The 26859-nt window shown below is 40.4% G+C and overlaps 2 protein-coding genes across 4 annotated transcripts; both read left to right on the plus strand.

The window, feature by feature from the left end:
• The first annotated feature begins 1482 nt into the window (after positions 1–1482).
• On the plus strand, positions 1483–26377 carry LOC143038866 (uncharacterized). 3 transcript variants are annotated; one of them, XM_076208511.1, is made up of 6 exons: positions 1547–1638; positions 2790–2837; positions 12511–12662; positions 14234–14434; positions 21793–21981; positions 25712–26377. In XM_076208511.1, the coding sequence occupies exons 3-6, from the start codon at positions 12519–12521 to the stop codon at positions 26153–26155; spliced, it is 978 nt and encodes a 325-aa protein (XP_076064626.1). In that variant the 5' UTR covers positions 1547–1638; positions 2790–2837; positions 12511–12518; the 3' UTR covers positions 26156–26377. The 3 variants fall into 3 exon arrangements, with proteins under 3 accessions (XP_076064625.1, XP_076064626.1, XP_076064627.1); XM_076208510.1 differs by lacking the exon at positions 2790–2837 and having other exon boundaries at positions 1483–1638; XM_076208512.1 differs by lacking the exons at positions 1547–1638; positions 2790–2837 and adding an exon at positions 1928–1950.
• On the plus strand, positions 2452–6285 carry LOC143039046 (uncharacterized). The gene is made up of 4 exons (XM_076208896.1): positions 2452–2566; positions 2790–2837; positions 3737–5278; positions 5462–6285. The coding sequence occupies exons 1-4, from the start codon at positions 2452–2454 to the stop codon at positions 6283–6285; spliced, it is 2529 nt and encodes an 842-aa protein (XP_076065011.1).
• Positions 26378–26859: the final 482 nt, after the last annotated feature.

Below are 26859 nucleotides of genomic sequence, written 5' to 3' on the forward strand. Positions count from 1 at the left end.
CCGGACCGGTTGTCCTTCTTCCTTCTCATTATTACCGTTACTGTCTCAATCTGTGCAGTATTCCTTCCGAGTATCTGAGTTTCGTGAACACTTTGAATATACATTTAATTTCAACCACTAAAAATTCTTCGCTGCAAATACGGTACGACCTTAAGAAAAAAACAAACTATAACCATTTCGTTTTTTATTTTGTTACTATGTGCTGAGTAGAAATGAATCACATCTTTATTGGTACTGGTACTTTTTATGTAGACCGAGAATGACACCTTATACCACCTCTCCTCCAAATCACCGGATCCAAGAAAGCTAGTTTGTTATCCATCTCGTGTTGGATAGTAAACTGGATGTTCTGTTCAACATGATTAAGTTTACTCAACTTCTCATCTAATTGGATCTCTTTCTGAGCGACGACGAAGACGTCGTCCACATACCTCAGACAAAGCGTGTCTTTACCCATTATCCTTCTGAAATAATCTGTCTCTAAAACTTCCATATACAATGAGGCCAGAACCGCACTGAGGGGACTACCCGTTGCAAGTCTTCGGTGTTGTCTATTCTTCCCCGTTGAACAAGAAAGTACCATACACAGAGAGACACTGATTTTAAGTAATCACTTTTCCCCACTGGTAAATCATCCTCATCCAAACTATCTACGACCTTTGCCGCTGCCAACATCCCTTCTACCTCGACATTCGTATGAATACGTGTATCACACGTGTGTATGTCACATATATAGTAAATATACGTCAATAAACTTCAGTACATTGTAGTTGAATTGAATTGAATTTTATTCGGATACAATCATACATACAATAAGTACAATACATACAAGACTCAATATTATACACAGTATATATAATTGTACATCCGAGGATGGCACAGAAAGTCAAAAGACTTATTTCCACTGTGGTCCTCATAAGTGATATTTGACAAATCAACACTTCTAGTTATGTTGAGTATATTATTTACAAATATTTATGTTTCGACTCCTCATTAAACATAATTTAGGTTAAAAATAAGTGGCGGCAATACTTGATTTTTTCTCCTTCTTGGAAAATTGAAAAGAGCCACCCTACTTAAATTTTGAGGGGTTTGAATAATTTTACAGGTCTAGGTTCTGTAGGTTCTGATGGCAAATTTTGATATTGGCGGTTAGAGGTTAACTTTCATCCTTTATATACTGCTACATCCAACCCATCGTTTTAAAAATAAAAAAACACGATGTCTTGGCTGTAGTTAAACTTAGTTCATAATAAATTTGAGACAGAAAGGATTTTAATGTAAAACATTGTCATGATTTCGCCTATACCCTAATCAGTGTCTGAGTGTGTACTTGTACCTCAAAATAAAAATTATTTCTTTTCTTTTTTTTGTGGGGAGTTGAATATGTCATTTACTTTGGTTCAACGGTTTGATTACAGTATGTTTCATTTCTGTTGGAATTAGTGGTGGGTGCAGCCCTACTTGTATTCGATTAAATATATATGCTCTTACATACACAGAGTATATTGAATTTAGCGGTGTGTGTTCGTCCAAGTAAACACTGTTGTTGTTCTGCGCCTGAGTCAGCAGAGTGAGTAAGGAAGAAGCAGATTTCGTCACACGAATTGGTAAATTTGTATGTGGACTGCAGTCGAGGTAATTAAAACAAATTTATTTGTTACTAGTTTATCACACAATTGGTGCATCTCTTAGTCATATATTGTTATACCTTCCAGAAAGATAACCTATATCATTCAGAGGGTTATTGTATCATGATTATAGTGTTTTGATCACTGCGTGTGACCTGGTATAGGAGAGTAATAAAGATATTGGGTAAATTAAGATCACTGTATCACCGTCATGTCTCGAGTATCTTAAATATATAATTAACAAAAGCTGCAGGACAAAAGTTGATACAAATATGTAGGAAAATGGCTTTAGTTTAGGATTTATCCACACCAAATATTGGTAGGTACTAGGTTTTGACTTCGTAATGTACAAGTACGTAATCACAACAAAGCTTCTACATATGATATTGCCACAGAACCACAGACTAGTGAAACTATGGAATGCAATCAGCAGTGGCTCGTGCCAATGAAATTGGAGGACTGCAAACATGTACAACAAAGGAATTTGTGGAGATTCATCTTGCCCACTATTTTTTCATGAAACATGTTTTTCTCCTCATTCTTAATCATTCAAACAACTCACCTAACATAACATCCATCCTTGCAAGTTGCTGTGGAAGTGGGTGAGACAAAAATTTACTAATACCCACAATATGAGTATGAGCACTGAAGTTCTCTTCTTGTGCATCCCATGAAAGTAATCATTATTATTATATCTAGAGAACCTTACATGGGGAATGATGTATAAATGAATTGATGCTGGGTCAAATAGCAGAGGTTCAGGCACATTATCTCAGAGTCCCAGGCTCCTCAAAGTTGTCCTGGACAACGAGGATACTAAATGGACTATGTTGAAGGCCAGCAGGAACTTAAAAGAGCACGGGAACCTAAAACACATTACCATCATGCCAGACAGAACCCTGAACGAGAGAAAGAAACATGCAGACCTTGTGAAAGTAAGAGATTTAAAAAAAAAATGACCAGGAACAGGAGCCAGGAAAAAAATGGATAATAAAAAGAGGGAGAGTGATGAGAATCGACGAGAACCAGCCTCCAAGGAGATACTAACCACCCTAAGATGTGTATATACAAACATTGATGGTGTAAATAGTTGTGTGAAAAGTGACTCATTAGCTTTAGTTATAGATCAAGTTAAAGCTCATGTAATTTTTTTAACAGAGACCAAGCTGCAACCATCTGACATATCATCCACTTACTTGAACACAAGTAAGTATAACATATTCAGAAGGGACCGGGATGCAAACGGGGGAGGAGTGGTCATTATGATTCATAAGGCACTCTCATCAGTAGTAGTGGAAGAGAACATATGGGGCCGGTCTCACTAAACGCCGACCAAAGTCGACCAACGCCGACCAAAGCCGACCAAAACCATACAATGACGGTTTTTGCTCAAATGCATAATTTATATATAAAAAATAGCATATGGTTGCATTATTTGACCTATTTTCTTTAAAATGTGTGATTTCCATGTAAAATCATCAAAGAGAAGTTACGTTTTTATCCTCTGCAAAATTACCAACTGGCAACCAACGCCGACCAAACCCAAACAATGACGGCTTTTGCTCAAATTTATAATTTTAAATAAAAATTAGCATATGGTTGCATTATTTGACCTATTTTCTTTAAAATGTGTGATTTCCATGTAAAATCATCAAAGAGAAGTTATGTTTTTATCCTCTGCAAAATTACCAACGTCGACCAAACCACATAATGACGGTTTATGCCCAAATGCATAATTTATATGTAAGAAATAGCATATGGTTGCATTATTTGACCTATTTTCTTTAAAATGTGTGAATTCCATGTAAAATCATCAAAGAGAAGTTACGTTTCTGTTATTTGAGCAAAAGCAGTCTTTGTTTGGGTTTGGTCGACGTTGGTTGCCGGTTGGTAATTTTGCAGAGGATAAAAACGTAACTTCTCTTTGATCATTTTACATGGAAATCACACATTTTTATAGAAAATAGGTCAAATAATGCAACCATATACTATTTTTTATATATAAACTATGCATTTGAGCAAAAACCATCATTGTGTGGTTTTGGTCGGCGTTGGTCGACTTTGGTCGGTGTTTAGTGAGACCCTAAGGGGCAATATTGAGGCAGTTGTCAGCACAGTTCACATCGGGAAAAAGAAACTCCTTCTTGGATGTTTATACAGACCTCCAGGATCCTCAGCAGAGTATAATGCCAGAGTAAGGGAAGCTATTAGAGTGATGAGCAACACAGGTGCACACCAGACACTACTGTGCGGGGACTTTAATTTCAAGGAAATTGATTGGATTAACCACACTATAAATGGGGGACCTGAAAGTGGGCAAATGAAATTTTATGATGCCTGTCAAGATGCATTCTTACACCAGCACATTACTCAGTTTACGCGAGTAAGAGGAAACGACACACCATCCCTCCTTGACCTTGCCTTTTCCAAGAGTGAACTTGAACTAGAGGAGATACATTATAAGGCCCCTATAGGGGCAAGTGATTATGCTGTGATATTGTTTAATTTTAGGTTAGAAAGTGATATTAATGTAGAAGGGACAACCAAATGGAATTACTTACGAGGTAACTATGAAGGAATGAATCAGTACCTGACTAACATTAACTGGAACGAGTTGCTAATGGACAAACCTGTGGAAGTTATGTGGAATACATTTCTCCAAATTTACAAAGAAGCTACTGAAATGTACATACCCAAGTTCCATGTGCAACCATTTTTGAGGAAACCGAAGTGGATGACAGTGTCTTTAAAGAGGAAAATTGAGGCTAAGGAGAAAGCATGGGAAAGATACATAAAGAGGAAGACAACACACAGATACCAACACTATTGCAGAACAAGAAACATTTGCACCACGGCAGTTAGGGAGGCTAAATTCTTATTTGAACAAGACCTTGCTCGGGAAACTAAAACAAACCCTAAAACTTTTTATGCCTATGCTAGGAGCAAAACTACCATAAAGGAGGAGGTAACACAACTAGAAAAGGATGATGCCTCACTCACCGCCACGAACCAAGAAGCTGGAGAACTCTTGAACCGTGAATTCCAGAAGGTTTTTCAACGTGAAGAAGGGAATGTACCCGAGATCACTGCTATTTTTAATGGTACAGAGCTTAGGCTATCCGCATTCTCAGTCAATGATGTCAAAGAAGAAATGAGTAAGCTGAAAAGCCCATCAGCACCAGGCCCTGATGGAGTCCACCCAACTGTCCTAAAGGAATGTTGCGCTAGTCTTGCTTTTCCCCTGTGGTGTATCTTCAGAGAATCTCTCAGGACTGGAAGTGTTCCTACAGACTGGTGTTTAGCAAATATTACTCCAATCTTCAAAAATGGAAGAAAAACTGACCCCCTAAATTACAGACCTGTGAGCCTTACCTCTGTACCCTGCAAAGTCTTAGAAAAGCTAATTCGGAAAGACCTAGTGGAACACCTTGAATCCAACAACATCCTCAGTCAACACCAACATGGTTTTAGGGCGAGAAGATCGTGCCTTACCCAATTATTAGAGTACCTAGAGGAGCTTGAGACTACCATTGATGAACGGGGAAGCGTGGACGTTGTATATTTAGATTGTAGGAAAGCCTTTGATACTGTTCCACACAAAAGACTTATTGCCAAACTACAAGCTCTAGGAATCAGAGGACAATTATGTAACTGAATTAGGGGCTTCTTACAAGATCGAAGACAGAGGGTGGTGGTCAAGGGAGAACTCAGCGGCTGGAGGCAAGTCTGGAGTGGAGTTCCGCAGGGAAGTGTCCTGGGACCTGTTCTTTTCCTAGTTTATGTGAATGACATCCTGGATAATTTGAGATCTAATAGGAAGCTTTTTGCAGACGATGCAAAGATATATTGGAAAATCAGGGCATCAGATGATGCAATAATTCTGCAAGGTGACTTAGAGAAACTGGAGGAGTGGAGTCTCAAGTGGCTTTTAAGTTTTAATGAAAAGAAGTGCGGTGTGATGCATGTAGGAAGGGAAAATCCAGGCCACAGTTACACCTTGGCAGGAGTGCAGTTGAACACCACAACCTCTGAGAAAGACCTGGGAGTAACCATCACAAGTGACCTAAAACCAGGCACTCATGTATCTAAAGTTGCTGCTAAGGCCAACCAGATGCTGGGGAGAATAAGAAGCACATTTACCTATATGAACATTGAAATGTTTAAATCCTTATACCTGGGTCTGGTACGACCACTGATGGAATATGCAGTTCAGGCCTGGTCTCCACAGGGCCGAGGGGACATTGAGAGGCTTGAAAAAATACAACGTCGAGCATTCAAACTTGTCCCCGAACTGAGTGACCTAAGCTATGAAGTGAGACTAGAGAGGCTGGGTCTTACTACACTGGAGGAGAGAAGTAGGGGCGACATGATTGAAGTGTACAAAATACTTAACCATTATGAAAACATAGATGCAGACCAGTTTTTCAAGGTGGCAGCAACTACAACTAATACTCAGGTTCAAACAAGAGGACATCACATGAAGCTTATAAAACCACAGCACCGAACAACGAAAAGGAACAACTTTTTCAACGCCAGAGTGATAAACCAGTGGAATAGCCTTCCTGAAAGTGTAGTTGCCAGTTCAAGTGTAAATGCATTCAAAAATAACTATGACAACTACATGAAAGTTTTTATGAGAAGAGGCAACCTATGAGCCATAGCTCCCTAGCCTCTTAACTATTACTACGAACCATTACTATTACTACGAACCATGATTGATGTTCCACAAATTTCGTCACCACAAGGTGCTAGTATATGTTGTTGATCTATTGAAATAAACACCTCATGAGGATGGAGCCTTTATTAGTATGTTATTTCGCTTGTTACAGTTTTTTCAAATACAAAGTTGTAATACATACACATGATTGAGATTAAGTAAAAGGATTGGGGGATGGAGGGTGAGAGGGAACTCACTGAATACTAGGAAAGGTTAAGGAGAAGGTGGACCAAATGTTTGGGATCAGGAAAGGTGAAGGATAAGATGGAACAATTGACTGGGTGAAGGATATTAGCTCTCAACCAAGGAATAAAAGGAAGAAGAAAATAAGAAGGGTGAGCAATTGTTAGTAAATTTTTAGGAGTGACCTACCCAATATAGCAATAGAAAACTTAATATTAATTACAATACATCAATGTAATACATGTTTTTCTTGGCAGAAATCGATAACAGAAAAAGTTGTTGAAAATGATGTACAAATTAACGTAGCCACTGTGACTTGAAATGCCATTTTTATTTTGGTAGATGCTGAGGTCAGAAATTAAAGTATGATATTTTTCTATGGGCCATTCTCAGTAAGATAGACAAAAAATTAAAATGGACATAATACATCAATGTAATATGAGATTTTCTTGGCAGAAATCAATAACAAAAAATTTAAGACCTATTTACTAATGAACGAAATCGCAGTGGTTGAATGATACGCCATGTTTGTTTTGATAGATATCGAGGTCAAAGAAATGAAAGGATGATAAATTTGTCTAACGTGACCTACCTAACATAACTAACCTAAGTAACCTAACCTATATTTAGTAATTCGGTACCTCAAATTCTAAAGATAATCCGGGTCATCGTCGTCATCACTGATGCTGATGGCCTGATTATTATTGTATCTCGGTCAATTAACAGATGATGGCAGAACCCCGTGTTCTCTCATAAAGTCCAAGGAAGCCATATTGTCTTTGTAACAGTGCTTATTAACATCACCTGGAGTTCGAGAACACCCAGTCCAAAACATGAAAGCCATCATCTAACTACAGTGACTGGACTAGACAGACCAACATGGCATTTGGTCTAGATCTAATATTTTACAACAGAGCCTGAAATAGTGCATAAAGTCCAGTATGAGACACCAATTGGAAAGAGTGACCATGTACTCATCGAAACTATACTAAAGGAAGAAATAGACATAGAGAGGAACGAAAAGCATAGGAAAGGAAGACTGAAGTACAACAAAACAGACTTTTACAAAACTAAAGACATTCTTCCGGAATGCAAACTGGGAAATATTTTACAGGGAAGAAACAGCAGTGGAAGAGAAAATGGAATATATTGATGGAAAACTACAATGAAGGGGTAAACAGGCATGTACCAAGACAAAAGCGAGAGAGAGAGTACATTAAATGTTGGTTCAACAAAAGATGCAGTGAGGCAAAAGACAGAAGGGACAAAGCTTGGAAAAAGTGGAGAAAAGACAAAAAACAAAGCAAATGGCAAATTTATGTTAACTATAGAAATGAGTATGTTAATGTGAGAAGAGAGGAGAAAAGGAACCATGAGAAGGATATTATAGACATATGCAAAGAGCAACCCAAACTATTCTATCGGTATGTGAATGGTAAACTTAAAAACAAACAGGAATTGGTGAAACTATGCCAAGGAAACATAGAATACACAGAAGATTTAGAGATGGCCGAAGTCATGAACAATCACTTTAAATCTGTTTTCACCAGAGAGAAAATACCGAATTGTGACATAGACAAAAACAAGAAATCTCCCCTCATGAATGAGTTTACAGCATCACTAAAGGAAATATCAGAACATTTATCAAGGCTGGATGTCAGAAAATCATATGGCCCGGACGGTATTGCAAATTGGATTCTAAAGGAGTGCAAAGAAGAACTAACAGACAAAATACACATCTTAATAAACAGCTCACTCAAAGAAGGAAAGATACCCGAGGACTGGAAAAACGCTAACATTGTACCAATACACAAAGGAGGAAACAAAGAAGAACCCACCAACTATAGGCCAGTATCACTAACAAGCACCATTGCCAAAATTTGTGAGAAAATAATCAAGAATAGATGGGTAAAACATCTGGAAGACAATGACATATTAAACCCAAGACAATTCGGATTCAGACAAGGAAGATCATGCTCCACAAACTTAATATGCTTTTACTCAAGACTAATAGACATAGTGCAAGAAAAGAAATGGATGGGCTGATTGTGCATTCCTAGACTTGCAAAAAAGCCTTTGACAAAGTACCACACAGAAAACTACTAAAAAAACTGGAACACATAGGAGGAATACAGGGAAACCTACTAAAATGGATAGAGGACTTTCTGACTGGTAGAAAGATGAGAGTAGTGCTCAGAGAAAAATATTCAGACTGGAAAGAGGTGATCAGTGGAGTACCGCAAGGATCTGTGCTGGCACCAATAATGTTTGCTATCTATATGAATGACATGGATGAGGACGTGAACTGCTACATGAGCTTCTTTGCCGATGACGCCAAACTGCTAAGGAAAATAGAAACTGATGAGGACTGTGAAGCACTGCAAGAAGACCTAAATAGGGTATGGAACTGGAGTCAGAAATGGGAAGTGGACTTTAATACTAAGAAGTGTAGCATAATGGAGTTTGGAAAAAGCAAAAACAGAATATCAGGAAAATATACAATTGGAAACCAAAGAAGTAAAGAAAGTAGGATCCGAAAAAGTTTTGGGAGTAATTATCCACGAACGACTTGTCCTATGATATACAGATTAACAAAAATTGTCGGGGAGACTTACAACTTGCTAAGATCAATAAAAGTGGCGTTTACATACTTGGACGAAGACATGATGAAAAAAATATTGGTTACATTGATAAGGCCTAGACTAGAGTATGCAGCGACATTGTGGTCCCCCAGTACCAAAAAGAATATAAAGAAAATAGAAAGAATCCAAAGAGCAGCTACAAAAATGGCACCTGCACTTGCAAACCTATCATACGAAGAGAGATTGGCTAAACTGGAGTTACCGACACTGGAGCAAAGAAGAGAGAGAGGTGACCTATTGACCATCTACAGAATCATGAAAGGCACAGAGGTACTCGATAGTGAGAACTTACTTAACTGGGACAAAAGAAACACAAGAGGACATGGAAAGAAAATCAAAAAACATAGCTATAGAAGAGAACTGAAGAAAAACAGTTTTCCTCATAGAGTTTTGGACACTTGGAACAAACTGGACAATGAAATAGTATGCGCAAAAACCATTCATGAGTTTAAAAACAAACTAGACACTGCAAGATACAAAGGCGGGACAACACGAGCATAGCTCCCCTTCCCCGCAAAATAGAACTAGGTAAATACAACTAGGTAAATATCCTAGTGGCTTCGCTCATTAGAAGATTTGCTTGTAGCAGGGTTTTTTGTTACAGTATTTATTTCCTCCAAGAAAATTGCATATTATGTTCATGTATTATAATTTACAAAATTAATATTTAATTTTCTAATGCTATATTGTGTAGGTGTGCACAACTAAAATAATACCAATTTGAGGTCAAGGTTTGACCACTGGGGTATCAAAATTGAAAGAATTTTGTGGATGAGAAAAATGAAGGCATAAGCCTTGGCTATTAGAATCGGTAAAAAAAATTTTTTTGTTTATGCTAGTATTTTTCATATAATTAACACATAAGTGAGTGCTATATTTATATGTTGTCAGTCAACTGTACATAGTTTTCAGTTATGTGTTAATTATATAAAAAATACTAGCATTAACTTTTTTTTTTATCCAAATAGCCAAAGCATGCCTTCATTTTTTTTTTTTTTTTTTTTTTTTTTTTTTTTTTTCTCTCTCCTTCAATTTTGATACCCCAGGGGTCGAATCTTGACCTCAAATTTTTGCTGAAGTTGGATTTTTTTTTTTTCTTTTCTTTTCCTTCTTTTCTTTCCAACCCAGATTTCTAATACTCTGATATTTGGATTCTGTCTTTTTCTAATTCTAAATATATATACATTTATATAGCTATGACTTATATTACCCTAGTTATTGGTTGCCAAATGTTAGTAACCTCTAATATGACCTCAAAATATCTGACCTTAAAATTTCAGAGATGTGTTTAGAGCTCTAAACTACCCATATACCAAATTTCAGCAAAATCATAGAGATGAGGGTATTAGGTGCTTGTTGATCTGAGAAAGAATCCCCTATTTTAACCAAAAAGTTTTGGGTCTGCCAGCTTTGGAAGATTGAGGAGAAAGAAGTGATATAATTACAGTATTCAGGTTGCTATATTGACAGAAGAGATCTTGATTGGGAATTGGAGGACTGTAAGACATCAAGAGAACAAATTAAGGAGGAGTACATGTCTAAAAGATGTGAAGAAATACCGTTTTCCATATAGACGTATAAGTATTTGGAATAGTTTAGGTGATATAGCCCAAGCTAGAACAAATCTTGAATTCAGATCTAAACTCGATAATTGAAAATTAAGGATATAAACCAAGTTGGAACCATAGGTAGGTATGATAAACTAGGCATGACAAACTGGAAAGTAGGAGACAGAATCCCGTGAGCATGGCTCCTTTCTTTTAAATTACAATTAGGTGACTACTTTCACTTTAGTCTTTATATCCTCTTACCTAATATTATTGCTCATATCCTCATTCTATATGTACAAAATTGCTCTCCTTAGTGAAAAAAGATGTTTAGATTTAATTCATTATTTCAGCTTGAGTTGATGCTTCCTCAAAATTTTTATCCACAATTAGCAGTATGCTTCAATTTAGTTGATAAGCCTGAAGAACAGTTTTGGTTCGTCTCAGTCTTACTGTAATATTGTGTACATATCAGTACTTTATACAGAGCTCAGCTTTGAAACAATTACTTTTATAATTGTAATGTAATGATTGTAATGTGAAGCAAAATCTAATTTTGAACATTTTCTGGTTATGATAAATCGGCCTTTGTTGTTTGATGTTTAAAATTAGATATCATGCAGATCCTTAATTTTATTCACTCTAGAACAAAGAGTGGCTGAGAATCCTCTGTGATATACAATGTATTTTTGATTAGTTTTCATGTGTCATGAATGTAATTGTATTTACCTAGTTGTAATTTACAGAAATAGTACTATTCTTTGATATGTGCATACACTGTAACATTTCATGCAGAGATAATTTTTTTAATTATGTATTTTGTAATTCTTATGTAATGGTTGTGTTAAGTAAAATCAGCTATTAAGCAGTATTAGATTACACTATATTAACCCTTGTGAAGATGGATGAAATGAGGAAAGAGGTGAGGAGAGTGGGTGTGAAAAGGGAGTTAGCAAATAGGGCTGATGAAAGATTATTGGGGTGGTTTGGGCCCATGGCAAGAATGAGTGAGGAAAGATTAGCAAAAAGAGTGTGAAAAGCAATGGTGGATGGATGAACCAGAAGGCGAGATGGATGGGGTGAAAGGGGTATTGAGTAAAAGGGGAATGCCTGTTGAGCAGGGAAGGGAGGAGACAGGATAGGTGTCATATGTGGATAATAATTTGACTCAGCCTTAAAGGATTTCTCCATGTCTTTATTTTTTTGCATGAGGGAATGAGTAGGGAGGGCTGCCATTTAAATGAAGTTGCTGGCCCTGCTGTGGATGTACTGTGTCTTACTGCATTGTTTCTGACCCAGCATTAGGCAGGAAAAGGGGATGACCCTTCACCCATGAGGAGCTAAGAGAAGAGGGACACAAATGAATGATAAATGGGAGTGGAATGGGTGGGGGTAGGTGCATGTCTTAGCTGGCTACCTCTCTTATAAGGGGGAAGAGCTCCTTGTTGTGTATGATAATAATTTAATATTTGTATAGAGGGCCATGCAGTAGCCCAGTCTTGACCTCATGAGCTGGAGGTCATGAGTTCAATCCCCAGGGCCCTTGCTACAGGCTTGGCTTGCTGCATTGCTCTTTGACAACCCTGGCCAGATGGGGAGATGACCCAACATTGGCTCTGCCCTAACAAGGGTTTCTCACTTATCACAGGATGGGAGTGGAATGGTTGATTTTGATTGATATGGTTTAATGTCACACACACACCCCTATCGGGAGGCTAGGACGGTGACTTTTTTTTTTTTTTTTTTTTTCTCTCCATAACGAATATGCAAATCTTTGTTTTTGTTGACAGAACAAAGAATGGCTGACCCAAAGAGAAGCCCTGTTAAGAAGCAGATGTCAAAGACCTCTTTGGAACAAAGCTTAAGTATGATCTCGGCACCTAAACAAGCGCCAATAACCATATATCCTGGCCCTCATAAGGAACTAGCAACATTGTCCAAGGTAGGTTCCCAAGTAATTTCCATCACGATCATTCCCAGTTTTACCAAGAAAAATTCTATTCGTATTTAGTATTATTCAAAATATGAACCAGTCCAATAGGCTTTTATGGATGATAATTTGAGCTCTGAAATGGCTCAGATTGTAGTCTGTTGTTTTGTACAAGGAATGATGATGGCCTAATTGAACATGAATGTGTTGAATTAGAGGCTTGGAGAAGTGGTTATTTTATTTATCTGGAGTTGTATGTGGCAGAGAATGGAGTAGTGGATGTGGAGTTGATTTGTAGAGAAAAGGGACCAAGTAAATATCTGGGTGAAATGAAAAGTGTCATGAGAAATATGTAATTGGGATGAATGCAAAGATGTCTGGCCAAAGATTCATACTTCCCTAGATGGAACCAGTACACAGAAGGTACATAACATCTCCATTCCCCCACACTAACAATGCCCAGATAGCAACCCAATATCTTTGCTCTTATTGACTTGTGGTCCCACCCAGAGGCTGTAGCCAGTCTTGTGGAGGTCACAGGTGCTAGAGAGATCAACAGCAATGGATGGATTGATTGATTATGATGATAACATTCTCTAGACTGGCTGAGCAGTCCCTTCTTCCAATGGAATGCCACAGTTAGAACGGAGTTTTACATAAATCCCTTATAGAGTATATGTTGTGTTGATGGCATGCATAATTGTGTACAATGTAGACTTCCATAATGTGTTGAATAGTATGGGGTGAAGTGTTACATCCTGGACAGATATCTATGATCTGTTCATCCATCTGCCTTTGGTCATTAGAAGGGCTGGTCGGTGGCTGCACCACAGTCTGGTCAGGTGGACTCTGTCCTCTTGGGAGAGAGAGGATTCCGAGGGATAGATGTTGTCTTTCAGTCTGTCAATGGAGCAGGGAGTAATATGACTATAGATATGCTTCTTGAGGCAGGTATCTGGTGGTTGTGGAGGAAGAGAAGAGGGTATTTGTGTGCGTTTTGATGTTTCCTGGTGTGTATGGGTATTCTGCTCCCAGGGATTTGTACCTCTTCAGGGTGACAAGGGTTTCTTGTAACGGTTTGGCCCCCAACTCCTTCTGGGGGTTTAGGGGTGGTCTTACAACATAAATGCTGCCACACCAGGACCAGATTAATTGATTGATTTCCATGTTTCGTAAAATCCTTCATAAGGAGGCACATCTTAGCTGGATGGGCCTATAAGTCACCCATGGAAGGGATATGTTGTCTGGATAAAGCTAGGGCTGGGCAGTATGAAATGAGGTGTTTTGTGTTTTCTATGTATGATTGAATATGGGGCATTTTGCATGTGTCTTGGCATATTATAGGTTGGTATTGATATACATGCTGTTTTGCGAAGTTGTACAAGGTATGTGTTTGATACTCTCAACATTGCATTTAGTGGTTAAGTAAGCTGAATACATGCATATTAGGTTAGTCCAATAACATATCACATATTGCCAATGAAAACTTAACATTAATTTTGAATGATGACAAAGCCCTCAGCTGTATATATTTTTGTGCTGATTTAATATGTATGTTTAACCTTGTTTTTCCTGTAATAAAGGCAGACCTTGAGATAGCACAGAGACTTGAGAACTTGAAGCAAACCCCTGAAAAGGTTCCTAGTGAAGATGAAATGGCAGCACGCTTGGCCCAGTTAAAGGGGTTACCTCAGAACTCTACACGCATGTCGGCTGCAGCTGCAGCATACTCCCGCCCAGAAACCAGGACTCGGGTAGAGCAGTCAAAGGATTTGCTTACACAGGTGAGAAAAGAGTTGTCACTGTTAATTTGTTGCCCTAGTTCTCTATTGTAGATGACCCTGGGCCACTGGTTCAGCCCATAAGTCACTCGCTTAATAGAGTTTGTTTTAATCTTGAAAGTAGAATACTGCTAAGGCTGTCTTTATGTTGTATATGGTAGACTGTGCCTGTGATATAATGTGAGGAGTGGGTGGGTTTGAAGATTCTGGCATAGAACATTGTGCCTATTGTTCTCATGGAAAATATTTTAGTTTCTGTGTAGATGTTCTGTTTGTATTGCTTAACCCCTTCCATACGGTGCCGCACACGTAGGCGTCATGGACTTAGATCTCAGTGGCAGCAGCCAATGCCAGCCGTACGACGTGTCGTAATAATACTCGCGTCATAAAATATAGTCACCGCTTATATCGATCGTTCTCTCTTCACCCGTGAATTTTGATAACCATAGAAAATGCGACTACAAAAGAATTAGAAAGAATGTCATTATGGAGGGGCGACTACAATAAATATAATCAAGACGCCGATATGGCAGCCTCGCGAATACACTCGCTCCCCATGACGCCTACGTGTGCGGCACCGTATGGAAGGGGTTAAGTGCAGCCTTTTATTATTTTCAAAGCTTTATCTTGTGTTGTCTGTAGGATTATTGATATTTCATCAGCATTTACCAGTACTTTTATCCTTGGGGACTGTTGTAATAAGGAGGTGGGAAAGGTGAGATGGAAGGCAGCAGAACAGGTACCTGTTAGTGATGGTCCTGCAAGATGTCAGAGGGAATCTTATTATCAAAACCTGTCAACAACCTAACCTTCAACAGACAATATATATGCTCAATGTTGATTGATGCAAGCCCTGTGTGGGCCTCAAACCACACTTACACACCACAACACCCTACAGACAATAAAGAACAAAGCCCAAAAGATAATTACAGGCTGCACTTATACAAGGTGATGAGATGTACAAGGGGTGAAAGTGACAGTAAACTGGAAGTGAGCATTAAGGGAGAGCGACTGGAGGAAGTGGATAGTTTTAGATACTTGTGTGCAAATGTGGCAGGAAAAGGTGGAGTGAAGGTGGTGGTAGAATGTAGATTGAGAGAAGCGAGTAAATGCCTTGGTGGATTAAAGAGTGTAATGAGGAATAGACATTTGGGAATGGATGCGAAGAGGAGACTGTATGAAGGAGTGATTGTGCCAACAGCATTGTATGGGGCAGAAACATGGAACATAAGAGAAGAAGAGAGAAGGAGTTTGAATGTGTTTGAGATGAGGTGTCTGAGAAGTATGGTGGGGGTTACTAGGCTAGATACAGTGCTCGACAAAAGTTCGTGGCGCCTCAGCGAATCTAAACAAAAATGCACAAAAATGTTATTAATCATTATATTTATTGGATTTTTACTCACCTAATACTTGGTTGGGAGTCCTTTGCGCTTTAACACAGCCTCAAGACGACGTGGAAGTGAAGCAGCTAGGTTGTGGAGGGTTGTAGGCTCAAAATTATCCCAGATTTCCTGAATGGCTGCCTCGAGCTTGGGTATAGAGCTGACATCTTTGCCTTGTAACCTCTTCTTTATAATGTGCCACAAATTTTCAATTGGGTTCAAATCAGGGCTATTACCTGGCCAGTCCTTTATAAAGTTCGCTTCACAGTCGTTGAGCCAAGTAGTGATGGATTTAGCAGTGTGGCAGGGGGCACCGTCCTGCTGAAAAACTGTGGCACCTGTTTTTTCAAATGATTCAGGTAAATTTTCACACAGAAGCTCCAAGTACACGTTTTGGTTCACTTTTAAGTTCTTGGGTAACACTACTAATGACCCCAAGCCCTTGCCGCTGAAACAGCCCCACACCATTAAAGTATCAGGGAATTTGACAGTACCCTTGACGTACCGAGGGTCAAGCGGGTCACTTCCATGTCGCCGGTACACCTTTGCACCACGGTTACAGGTGACACTGAAGGTGGCCTCGTCAGACCACAAAACGTCAAGCCAGTCGTCCTCAGTCCAGTGAGAGTATTTCTTGGCAAATTCAATCCTTCTGGCTTTCTGCTTCTTGGTGACAAGTGGCTTAGCAACAGGCTGGTGACTCACGTACCCAAGCTCATGCACCCTTTGTGACACTGTCCTCACAGACACCTCACCAAACACCCCAGGGTTTCTGTTCCTTCACTACCCTTGCTGTCTTACGATGAGATGCCTCTAGAGTTCGTTTTATGATGGTATCTGCCCTTGTAGAAGTCTTTCTAGGGCGTCCTGAGCGTGGTTTGTGAGCAGGCAGTGTCTGCGGTACATTTTTTTTTTGGTAGCTCCAATCCTGTGACCTTACCATGGCCGATGCAGCTTATAGAAGCAAGCAGTTAATAGCCCAGATCATTGCTCTACGTAAATCAGGCAAGAAAATGAAGGAAATAAGTGAACAGTTAAGCTGTGCAAAGTCTACAGTGAGGAAGTGGTATGCACGTGCAAGAGATTTGCCAGATGACATTATGCCTGCTCACAAACCACGCTCAGGACGCCCTAGAAAGACTTCTACTTTATAAAGGACTGGCCAGGTAATAGCCCAGTTAATAGCCCTGATTTGAACCCAATTGAAAATTTGTGGCACATTATAAAGAAGAGGTTACAAGGCAAAGATGTCAGCTCTATACCCAAGCTCGAGGCAGCCATTCAGGAAATCTGGGATAATTTTGAGCCTACAACCCTCCACAACCTAGCTGCTTCACTTCCACGTCGTCTTGAGGCTGTGTTAAAGCGCAAAGGACTCCCAACCAAGTATTAGGTGAGTAAAAATCCAATAAATATAATGATTAATAACATTTTTGTTTAGATTCGCTGAGGCGCCGCGAACTTTTGTCGAGCACTGTAGAGTGAGAAATGAGGAGGTGAGGAGGAGAACAGGGGTGGAAAAGGAACTGGGAGATTGGGCTGATGAAAGAATATTAGGATGGTTTGGACACATGGAAAGAATGAGTGAAGAAAGACTAGTAAAAGAGGTATGGAAGGCAGATGTGGAGGGAGTGAACATGAGGGGACATCCTAGGATGAGGTGGATGGATGGGGTGAAGGGGGCTTTGGGGAAGAGGGGAATGTCTGTTGAGGAAGGACGGGAGAGGACAGAAGACAGGAGTGAATGGAGAATGGTTGTATATGGATGATGTTGTGATTGCATGAGGTGGAATGAGCGGGGGGATGGGGGGTGGGGTAGCATGTGTGAGCAAAATTTGACGCAGCCCGAAGGGATTTCTCCCCGTCCTCTCCTTTTATGCAAGGGGGGACGGAGAGGGGGGTCGCCGATTTAATGAAGCGGCTTTGCTGTGGATGTGCTGTGTCTTGCGACACTGCTTCTGACCCAGGGCAGTGGACAAGGTGCAGGGATGACCCATCATCCAGGAGGTGCTCAGATAAGAGGGAGGGTGGGAGGGGTGTGGAGTGTATTCAGGGATGAAATGGGTGGGAGTGATTTTATGCCTTTCCCTTTTTGGCTACCTCCCTTGTAAGGGGGAAAAAGCCTTGGTATATGTATGTATGTACTTATACAATGCCTACAGACCATGTACACCATAAAAGTCCTCAAAGTCAGGAATCATACTGATATAAGAGGCACACAAAAACTTGCCACAGCCTCCACAAACACAGCCCACCCACTGCGTCACATGGCAAAACACCCACACATACCATAAAACATCAAACAACACCCAAATACCTATATTACACACAACTAGTCTCTTCTCTTCCTCCACAACCAACAGATACCAGCCTCCAGAAGCATATCCATAATCATATCACTCATTGCTCCATCAACAGACCAAAAGACCCCACACTACTACATGCCAGACCCCCTCACTTCCATCCCTCTGAATCTCCTCTCCCTTGAGAGGACAGAGTCCACCTTGCCAGGCTGTGGTGTGGCCACCATTCAGCCCTTCCTAGTTACCAGAGGTGAATGGAGGAATGCATCGTGGATATCTGTCCAGGATGTAACACTTCACTCCATACTATTCAACAGATTATGGAAAACTGTACTGTACACAGTTATGCACATCAACAACACAGCAGGTACTCTATGTAGGATTTATGGGAAACCCCTGTTCCATCTATGGCGTTCCTCAGGGAGAAGGGAGTGCTCAGCCAGACAGTTTAAAGATCATCATTATCATCACATTAGCATCGTCATCATCATCATCTTCTTTTCCCCCATACAAGGGGGATGGGCAAATCAAAACATACACCCACTCTACCCCCATTCCACACCCATCCAAAAACACATTTGTTGTCCCTCACATCTTAGCACCTAATGGAGTAAGGGTCATCCCTGTCCTCTAGCACACTGCTGAGGTTAAAGGTACTGAAGCAAGATAGCATTTCCACAGCAGGGCTCTACATCCAGAGCTGCTTTGCTCCCACTGCTTGATTATATGGCTACCCCCCCCCCGTGTAAGGGGAAAAAAGCCTTTGGTATATGTATATATGTATGTATGTATGCTTCACTATATGGTAACCCTCCACCCTCGCCCATCCAAGAAAATTATGAAGCAGATACAAAGACCATTCCTTTGGGCTGCATCATGTCCTCATCCATTTACAATCATTCTTCATCCACTCTTTATCTTTTGTATTCTCTTCCTTGCTCGACAGACATTACTTTTATATCCAGTCCTGCTTCATCCTCTCCATCCACCTCATTCTTGCTCATCTGCTCAAGTTCCTTCCATCTACTTCTATTTTCCATACTCTTTTTGCTAGTCTTTCTTCAGTTTATTCTTTCCATATCCTCAAACCATCTCTGTATTCTTTGATCAACCCTGTCAGCCAGCTCTCATTTCAATTCCTTATTTCTCGCTCTATCCACCCTCATAGTCCTACCATACTTCCTAAACATTTCATCTCAAACACATTTAGGCTCTTCCTTTTAGCATACCTCCAGTTCCAAGTCTCTGCTGGCATAATCACTCCCTCATACAATCTTCTCTTTGTGTTTTACCCCAGATACCCATTTCTCATAACACTTTATTCCCTCCAGATATTTCTTGATTCCCATACTCTTTAATTCACTGATACTTCCATTCCTCCATTCCATGCTTTATGTGATCCTGAATATTTAAAACTTCCCACTTGTACAAGGGGTGAAAGTGGCAGTAATCTGGAAGTGAGCATTAAGGGAGAGCAACTGGAGGAAGTGGATAATTTTAGATACTTGGGTGCAAATGTGGCAGGAAAAGGTGGAGTAAAGGTGGAGGTAGAATGTAGATTGAGAGAAGCGAGTAAATGCCTTGGTGGATTAAAAAGTGTAATGAGGAATAGAAATTTGGGAATGGATGCTAAGAGGAGACTGTATGAAGGAGTGATTGTGCCAACAGCACTGTATGGAGCAGAAACATGGAACATAAGAGAGAAGGAGCTTGAATGTGTTTGAGATGAAGTGTCTTAGAAGTATGATGGGGGTTACTAGGCTAGATAGAGTGAGAAATGAGGAGGTGAGGAGGAGAACAGGGGTGGAAAGGGAGTTGGGAGATAGGGTTGATGAAAGAGTATTAGGATGGTTTGGACACATGGAAAGAATGAGTGAAGAAAGACTAGTAAAGGAGGTATGGAAGGCAGATGTGGAGGGAGTGAACATGAGGGGACGTCCTAGGATGAGATGGATGGATGGGGTGAAGGGGGCTTTGGGGAAGAGGGGAATGTCTGTTGAGGAAGGACGGGAGAGGACAGAAGACGGGTGAATGGAGAATGGTTGTATATGGAAGATGTGATGCATGAGGTGGAATGGACGGGGGGATGGGGGGTGAGGTAGTGTGTGTGAGCAAAATTTTGACGCAGCCCGAAGGGATTTCTCCCCGTCTTCTCCTTTATATGGGGGGACGGAGAAGGGGGGTCGCCGATTTAATGAAGCGGCCTTGCTGTGGATGTGCTGTGTCTTGCAACACTGCTTCTGACCCAGGGCAGTGGACAAGGGGCAGGGATGACCCGTCATCTAGGAGGTGCTAAGATGGGAGGGAGGGTGGAGGGGTGTGGAGTGTTTTCAGGGATGGAATTGGTGGGAATGATTTTATGCCTTTTCCTTTTTGGCTACCTCCCTAGTAAGGGGGGAAAAGCCTTGGTATATGTATGTATGTACTTCCACTAGAATCACTCTCTAACCACATCCCAAGCCCACTGCCACCTTCACTCCATGTACATGTCATCTTACTTTTGCCACATTTCCTTTGAACTTCCTCCTCCCATATACCCTCCTAAACTGCTGCTAACTGTTTTAGTCAATCATCCAACTTAGCTACAAGTACAATATCATCCACAAACAACAACTGGCTCATATTCCACTTCATTTGCCTCTGTTCTCACTAGCTCCCCTGCCTAGTACCCTTATATTTACTTTCCATATCACCCTGTCCATATACACATAAAAGGACCAAAGATGGGTACCTGCTTATGGTGGCCCCACAAAATGGACAGCAGTGCTCTTTCTATTTTTTCCAATAGCTCTAGCATTCTCATCTCACATCACAGTCATTTTTCTGGCATTTCTCAGTGCCATAATTAAAGCCTCCCTATCCTTCTCTACATCCAATAAATCCCCTTCTGCTGTTACTAGTTACCTGAAGGTTACAGGTCCCACAAGATAGACCAGGGGAAACAAATAGATCCCTAGTGCCTAATTTCCATTTGTACCCTATACCTTCAGATAAAATTGATCAAAGAATACTGAGATAGTTTGGGCATATGGAAAAAATGAGCAAGGAAAGACTAGCAAAAAAATGTGGAAAGCAGATGTAAATAGAGGGAACCTGAGGGGAAGAGCAAGAATGAAGTGGACAGGTGAAGAGGGCATTGGATGCAAAAATAGTGTCTGTCAAGCAGGGAAGAAAGAATGCAAAAGATGGGAGTGAATGGTTGGAAATAGTCCAAAGATATTTCTTCTTGACTACATATTTTTCAAGTTGATGAGGAGGGGAGTTACATTGTTGTGTAGCAGTAGAGGTAAACCTACTCTGGCTCTTTGGCCCTACTGTAGAAGTGCTGTGTCTGCCTATGACTCAGCAATGTGGAGAGAGACATGGGTGACCTTTCATCCATGAGGAGCTAAGATACAAGGGATAACAAATACATTTTTGGAGGGGTGTGGAATAAGTATAAGATTGGTGCTTTGACATGGCACCCTTATATTGTAAGAGTAAAAAAAAAAATTTGGTAGGTGTATATATGTACATGCTCCATATAAATGGTGCATAGTGCTGTATTTAAAACTAGGTACTTCAACCTGCACATGTGTAGTATTTACAATTTCAGCAAGGTAATTGAATCTGCACAATACCTTTCTCCTTTCGATCATGTGTATGTTTTTTTTTATTTTTATTTTTTATTTCCCAGGTAATGGAGGAAGTATATTTAGACTCCAAAGTTCCAGACCCTTGTGTAGAGATAGAGGGCAGGTTGGCAAAACTGAAAGGGGTGGACTCTCCTGCAAAATCAACTAAAGTATCACATGCACCAGTGTCCTTTGCATGGCCACATGAAGAAGATATTGGGGAAGATGTCAGCAATATGAATTTAGATGAGGTAAGATTTTAAGAACATTAGTATTGATATGACTTAAGAGACTGTTTTGGGGTGCCTGTATGGACTGGAACAGCAAATTTGTTAAATCTTTACTCATAAAGGAATAGTGATACTTTTGTACTACAACTTCCCCATTTTTATACTGTTCCCTTGAAATTGTCGTATACCACATCTAGGACTCTCCATGTCTTCTCCCTTATGGTAGGGGTGGGGGAAGAATTCTGCCACCATGATTCCCATGGGAGTCATAAAAGGCAACCAAGTGGGACAGAGTGGTGAGACTAGGGATCCAGCTCTGTATGTGTATCTTAGTAGAATTCAAGTCATAAGGGGATCTGGAAGAACTCCAACCAGAACCCTAAAACTTGAGTCATGTGCATTGTTATGGTACTGATGAGAGTAAAAGGGAAGATTGGCAGTATGTTTGTGAGAAGGAAGATGGATGTGTTAAGATGTAGGAGTAAGTTGAAAGGGATAGGTGACTTTGAGTTTGGGAGTGTGGTGGGGAGTGATGAGGGGACAAATGAGGGAAGGAGTGGCCCTGCTGGTAAGTGATGAGATAGGAAAGCGTATGGTGGAGTGGAGGGGAGCGTCTTCAAGGTTAATGTGGGCAAAGGTGAAACTGATATGAGGGATGTGGGTTTTGTGAGTGCATATTGACCTGGTAGTGAGAAAAGTTTATAAGAAAGGCTTTTTGGATAGATTCAAATAAGAGTTTTGGAGGAATGTGAATGTAGTGATGTTAGGGGATCTCAATGCTAGAGTAGGGGATGAGCCAATAGATGTAGGTTTAGGAAGTGTTTAAGAAGAGAGCCAAGGATAAGTATGCATGGAAGAGGGTGGTGGACAGAAGCATGGTTGTTAGGTCATTAATAGACTATGTAACCAAGTTGAAAGGGAGGGGTGATTTTGAGTTTAGGAGTGTGGTGGGGAAGGTGTAAGAAGTGAGGAGGGGGCAAGGGAGGGAATGGGTGGCTCTGCTGGTAAGTGATGAGATAGGAAAGCATGTGATGGAGTGGAAGTATCTTCAAGGTTAATGTGGATGAAGATGAAATTGGGATGGAAGGTGTCTGTATGCGCATATGGGCCTGGTAGTGAAAAGTGTGTGGAGGAATGGGAGGCTTTTTGAATAGATTTAAATGAGTGCTTAGAGTTTCAGGAGGAAAGGAATGTCAATGTAGTAATATTTTCACATCCATCTTCAGATACTTATTTCTCATGACACTTTCCATTCTCCCAAGACTTACTTGCTTCCCTCACTCTACAATTTACCTCCACCCCCACTCTTCCATTCCCTGCCATATGCAGCTCCAAGTATTTAAAACAATCTATTTCCTCTAAACTTTCTCCTTGAAGACTTATCTCCTGCTTACTGCCACCCTCACCTCTTGTATATCTCGTCTACTTGCTTTTACCCACATTTACCTTCTCAAGCTCTGCCACTAATTACCTCAGACCCTCCTTTCACCCAGTCATAAGTGCAGTGTCATCACCAGACAACAACCGATTCATCTCCCACTTCCCTCCAGTCTCTCTAACCATCTCTAATCTGCCAATCACACTCGCATTAACTTCCTCTATCACACCATTGGGACCAATGCTGGGTACCTGCATGTGGTGGCCCTAACATGGGCAGCATTTTCAATACCTGTTGACCACTGACCAGCATAATAGTGAAATTATGTGAAAGGATTGTGAAAGATTGATGAACCAAATATCTTGAAAAGATGAACATTCTGACAGCCAGTCAATTTGGCTTCAGATCTGGAAGGTCATATGTGTCAAACCTTTTAAGCTTTTACTTGAGAGTTATGTGCAGCAAGAGAGTGGTGGGTGGATTGTGTGTACCTGGACCTAGAGAAGTTTGATGGTACCTCACAGTTGACTTGTGTGGAAATTGGAACATGTTGGAGGACTGAGTTGTAAACTACTAGAATGGATGAAAGATTATTTGAAAGATACACGAGGACAGTAGTAAAAGATAAGATGTCAAGATGGAGAGCAACAATGAGCAGAGTTCCACAAGGTTCACTCCTTGCACCGATAATGTTTGTCTATCAGTAACATGATAGAAGGAACAACAAACTATACCAACATGTTTGCTGGTGATGCAAAAATCATGAGAAGAGTGAAAAATGAGGAGGACAGTAGACTATTGCAAAAAGATCTAGACAAATTTTGCATGGAGTCAAGAATGGGAAATGAAGTTCAATACCATAAAATGCAAAGTACTGGAAATGGGCAATAGTGGCTAAAGATCATCCTTAAACTATTCCTTGAGAAGTGAACCCATTACAAAAGCAAAAGAGGAGAAAGACTCCTCTCTTTCACAATGCCCCTGTTACCCCATCCATCCATCTCATCCTAGGACACCCCCTCATGTTCACTCCTTCCACCTCTGCCTTCCACACCTCTTTTACTAATCTTTCTTCACTCATTCTTTCCATGTGTCCAAACCATCCTAATACTCTTTCATCAACCCTATCTCCCCCTTTCCACTCCCTGTTCTCCTCACCTCATCATTTCTCACTCTATCTAGCCTAGTAATCCCTATCATATTTCTCGGGCATTTCATCTCAAACACATTCAAACTCCTCTCTTCCTCTCTTATGTTCCATGCTTCTGCCCCATACAGTGCTGTCATCACAATCACTCCTTCATACAATCTCTTCTTAGCATCCATTCCCAAATGTCTATTTCTCATTACACTTTTTAATCCCCCAAGGCATTTACTCGCTTCTCTCAATCTACATTCTACCTCCACCCCCACTCCTCCCTCTCCTGCCACATTCGCACCCAAGTATCTAAAACTATCCACTTCCTTCAGTCTCTCTCCCTTAATACTCACTTCCAGTTTGCTGCCACTCTCTCCCCTTGTACATCCCATCACCTTCTTTTGCCCACATTTACCTTCAGCTTCCTTCTTTCACACACCTTCCCAGACTGCCACTAACTTCCTCAATCCCTCGTCTGATCCTGCCACAAGCACAGTATCGTCAGCAAACATATATATATATATATATATATATATATATATGTAATATATCTGAGAAAGAGGTATGGAAGGCAGATGTGGAGGGAGTGAACATGAGGGGGACGTCCTAGGATGAGGTGGATGGATGGGGTGAAGGGGGCTTTGGGGAAGAGGGGAATGTCTGTTGAGGAAGGAAGGGAGAGGACGGAAGACAGAGGTGAGTGGAGAATGGTTGTATATGGATGATGTTGTGATTGCATGAGGAGGAATGGGCGGGGGGGTGGGGGGGGTGTAGTATGTGTGAGTAAATTTTGACGCAGCCCGAAGGGATTTCTCCCCGTCCTCTCCTTATATGCAAGGGGGGACAGAGAGGGGGGGGTCGCCGATTAAATGAAGCGGCCGTGCTGTGGATGTGCTGTGTCTTGCGACACTGCTTCTGACCCAGGGCGGTGGGCAGGGTGCAGGGATGACCCGTCATCCAGGAGGTGCTCAGATGAGAGGGAGGGTGGGAGGGGTGTGGAGTGTATTTAGGGATGAAATGGGTGGGAGTGTTTTTATGCCTTTCCCTTTTTGGCTACCTCCCTTGGAAGGGGGAAAAAGCCTTGGTATATGTATGTATGTATGTATGTAATATATATTCTTATAGACATTACATCAGTTATTTGTGAAAGCTCTTGCATTAATTTTTTATGCTTATCAAAGAGCAGTTGAAGAAATTGACTGAAATTACTAAGAGTATTTTCATGTATGTTACAGGTTGAATTACTGATGAAACGAGCAGAAAAAGAAGCAAGTAGTGAGGCCTCCAAAGCTATTGCAGGTCTTCATTCTGACCCAGACATAAGTCAAGCCATTGCCTTAGCAACGAAAAAAAAAGAAGAGAAAAAAAAAGGGAAGAAAGATAGTAGTGAAGGTGGAAGTAATAAGCTTGGACTGGAGAAAATAAGTGGGAGTGATGAGGATTCTGATTCTCAGGGTCCAGGGAAAATAGATGCTGCCCAAGAACAGAAAGAAATACAACGAATAATAGACATGTACGTTAAACAAAATTCTGAAAGAAAAAAGAAAAAGAAGAAGAAATTAAGGGAAGCTGCTGCAGCAAAGTTAGATGATGATTCTGATCTTGAATTGTCAGATGATTCACTTCTAACTTCAGAATCAACATCAGAAGATGAAAAGTACAGTGATCTTAGTGACTAAATTAAATTTGATTAAAAACAGGTAATATTAAATGATGATATTTACTCAGTGAAATTGGTATGTACACGTACACAAGTTCATGCTTTAGTGTCAGTGTTTATCATGCACTTTGTTTATGTGTATGGATTGTTTTATATTTATGTATACATTTGCATATATTGTATATAGGAAGAGGAAATCAAGATTGAAGTGTATCTGGAGTTGAGATTTTTTTTTTTTTTTTTCTCTCTCCTCTCTCTCTCTCTCCTCCCTTTCTTTTCTTTTCTTTTCTTTCCCCTCAAGGAAAACAAAATAAATGCTAGTGACTTGTTTCAGAAGCTTGTTAGATGATAAGTAAAACAAGATGAGGTTTGGGTAGACTTGGGGAGGGAATTTAACCCATTCAACTCCGATGACAAGATGTCTTGTCATTTGGTCAAATAAAACAAAAAATCATAATAAAACAACAAAATGTTTGATGATCAAACAGCACCAGAAAAATATGACGTCATATTTTTCTGGTGCTGTTTGATCATCAAACATTTTGTTGTTTTATTATGATTTTTTGTTTTATTTGACCAAATGACAAGACATCTTGTCATCGGAGTTGAATGGGTTAAAATGGAGAGATGGAAGAGGTAATGAAAAGGCTGAAGGTGGGAAGTGGGTAAATCAGTAGTGAGAGAGATAGTGAAATAAAAGTAATAAAGTACAGTGAGATGAAT

The sequence above is a fragment of the Oratosquilla oratoria genome, chromosome 25 (assembly GCF_046742065.1).
Source record: "Oratosquilla oratoria isolate Oo_2021 chromosome 25, ASM4674206v1, whole genome shotgun sequence".
Taxonomy (NCBI): Eukaryota; Metazoa; Arthropoda; class Malacostraca; order Stomatopoda; family Squillidae; genus Oratosquilla; species Oratosquilla oratoria.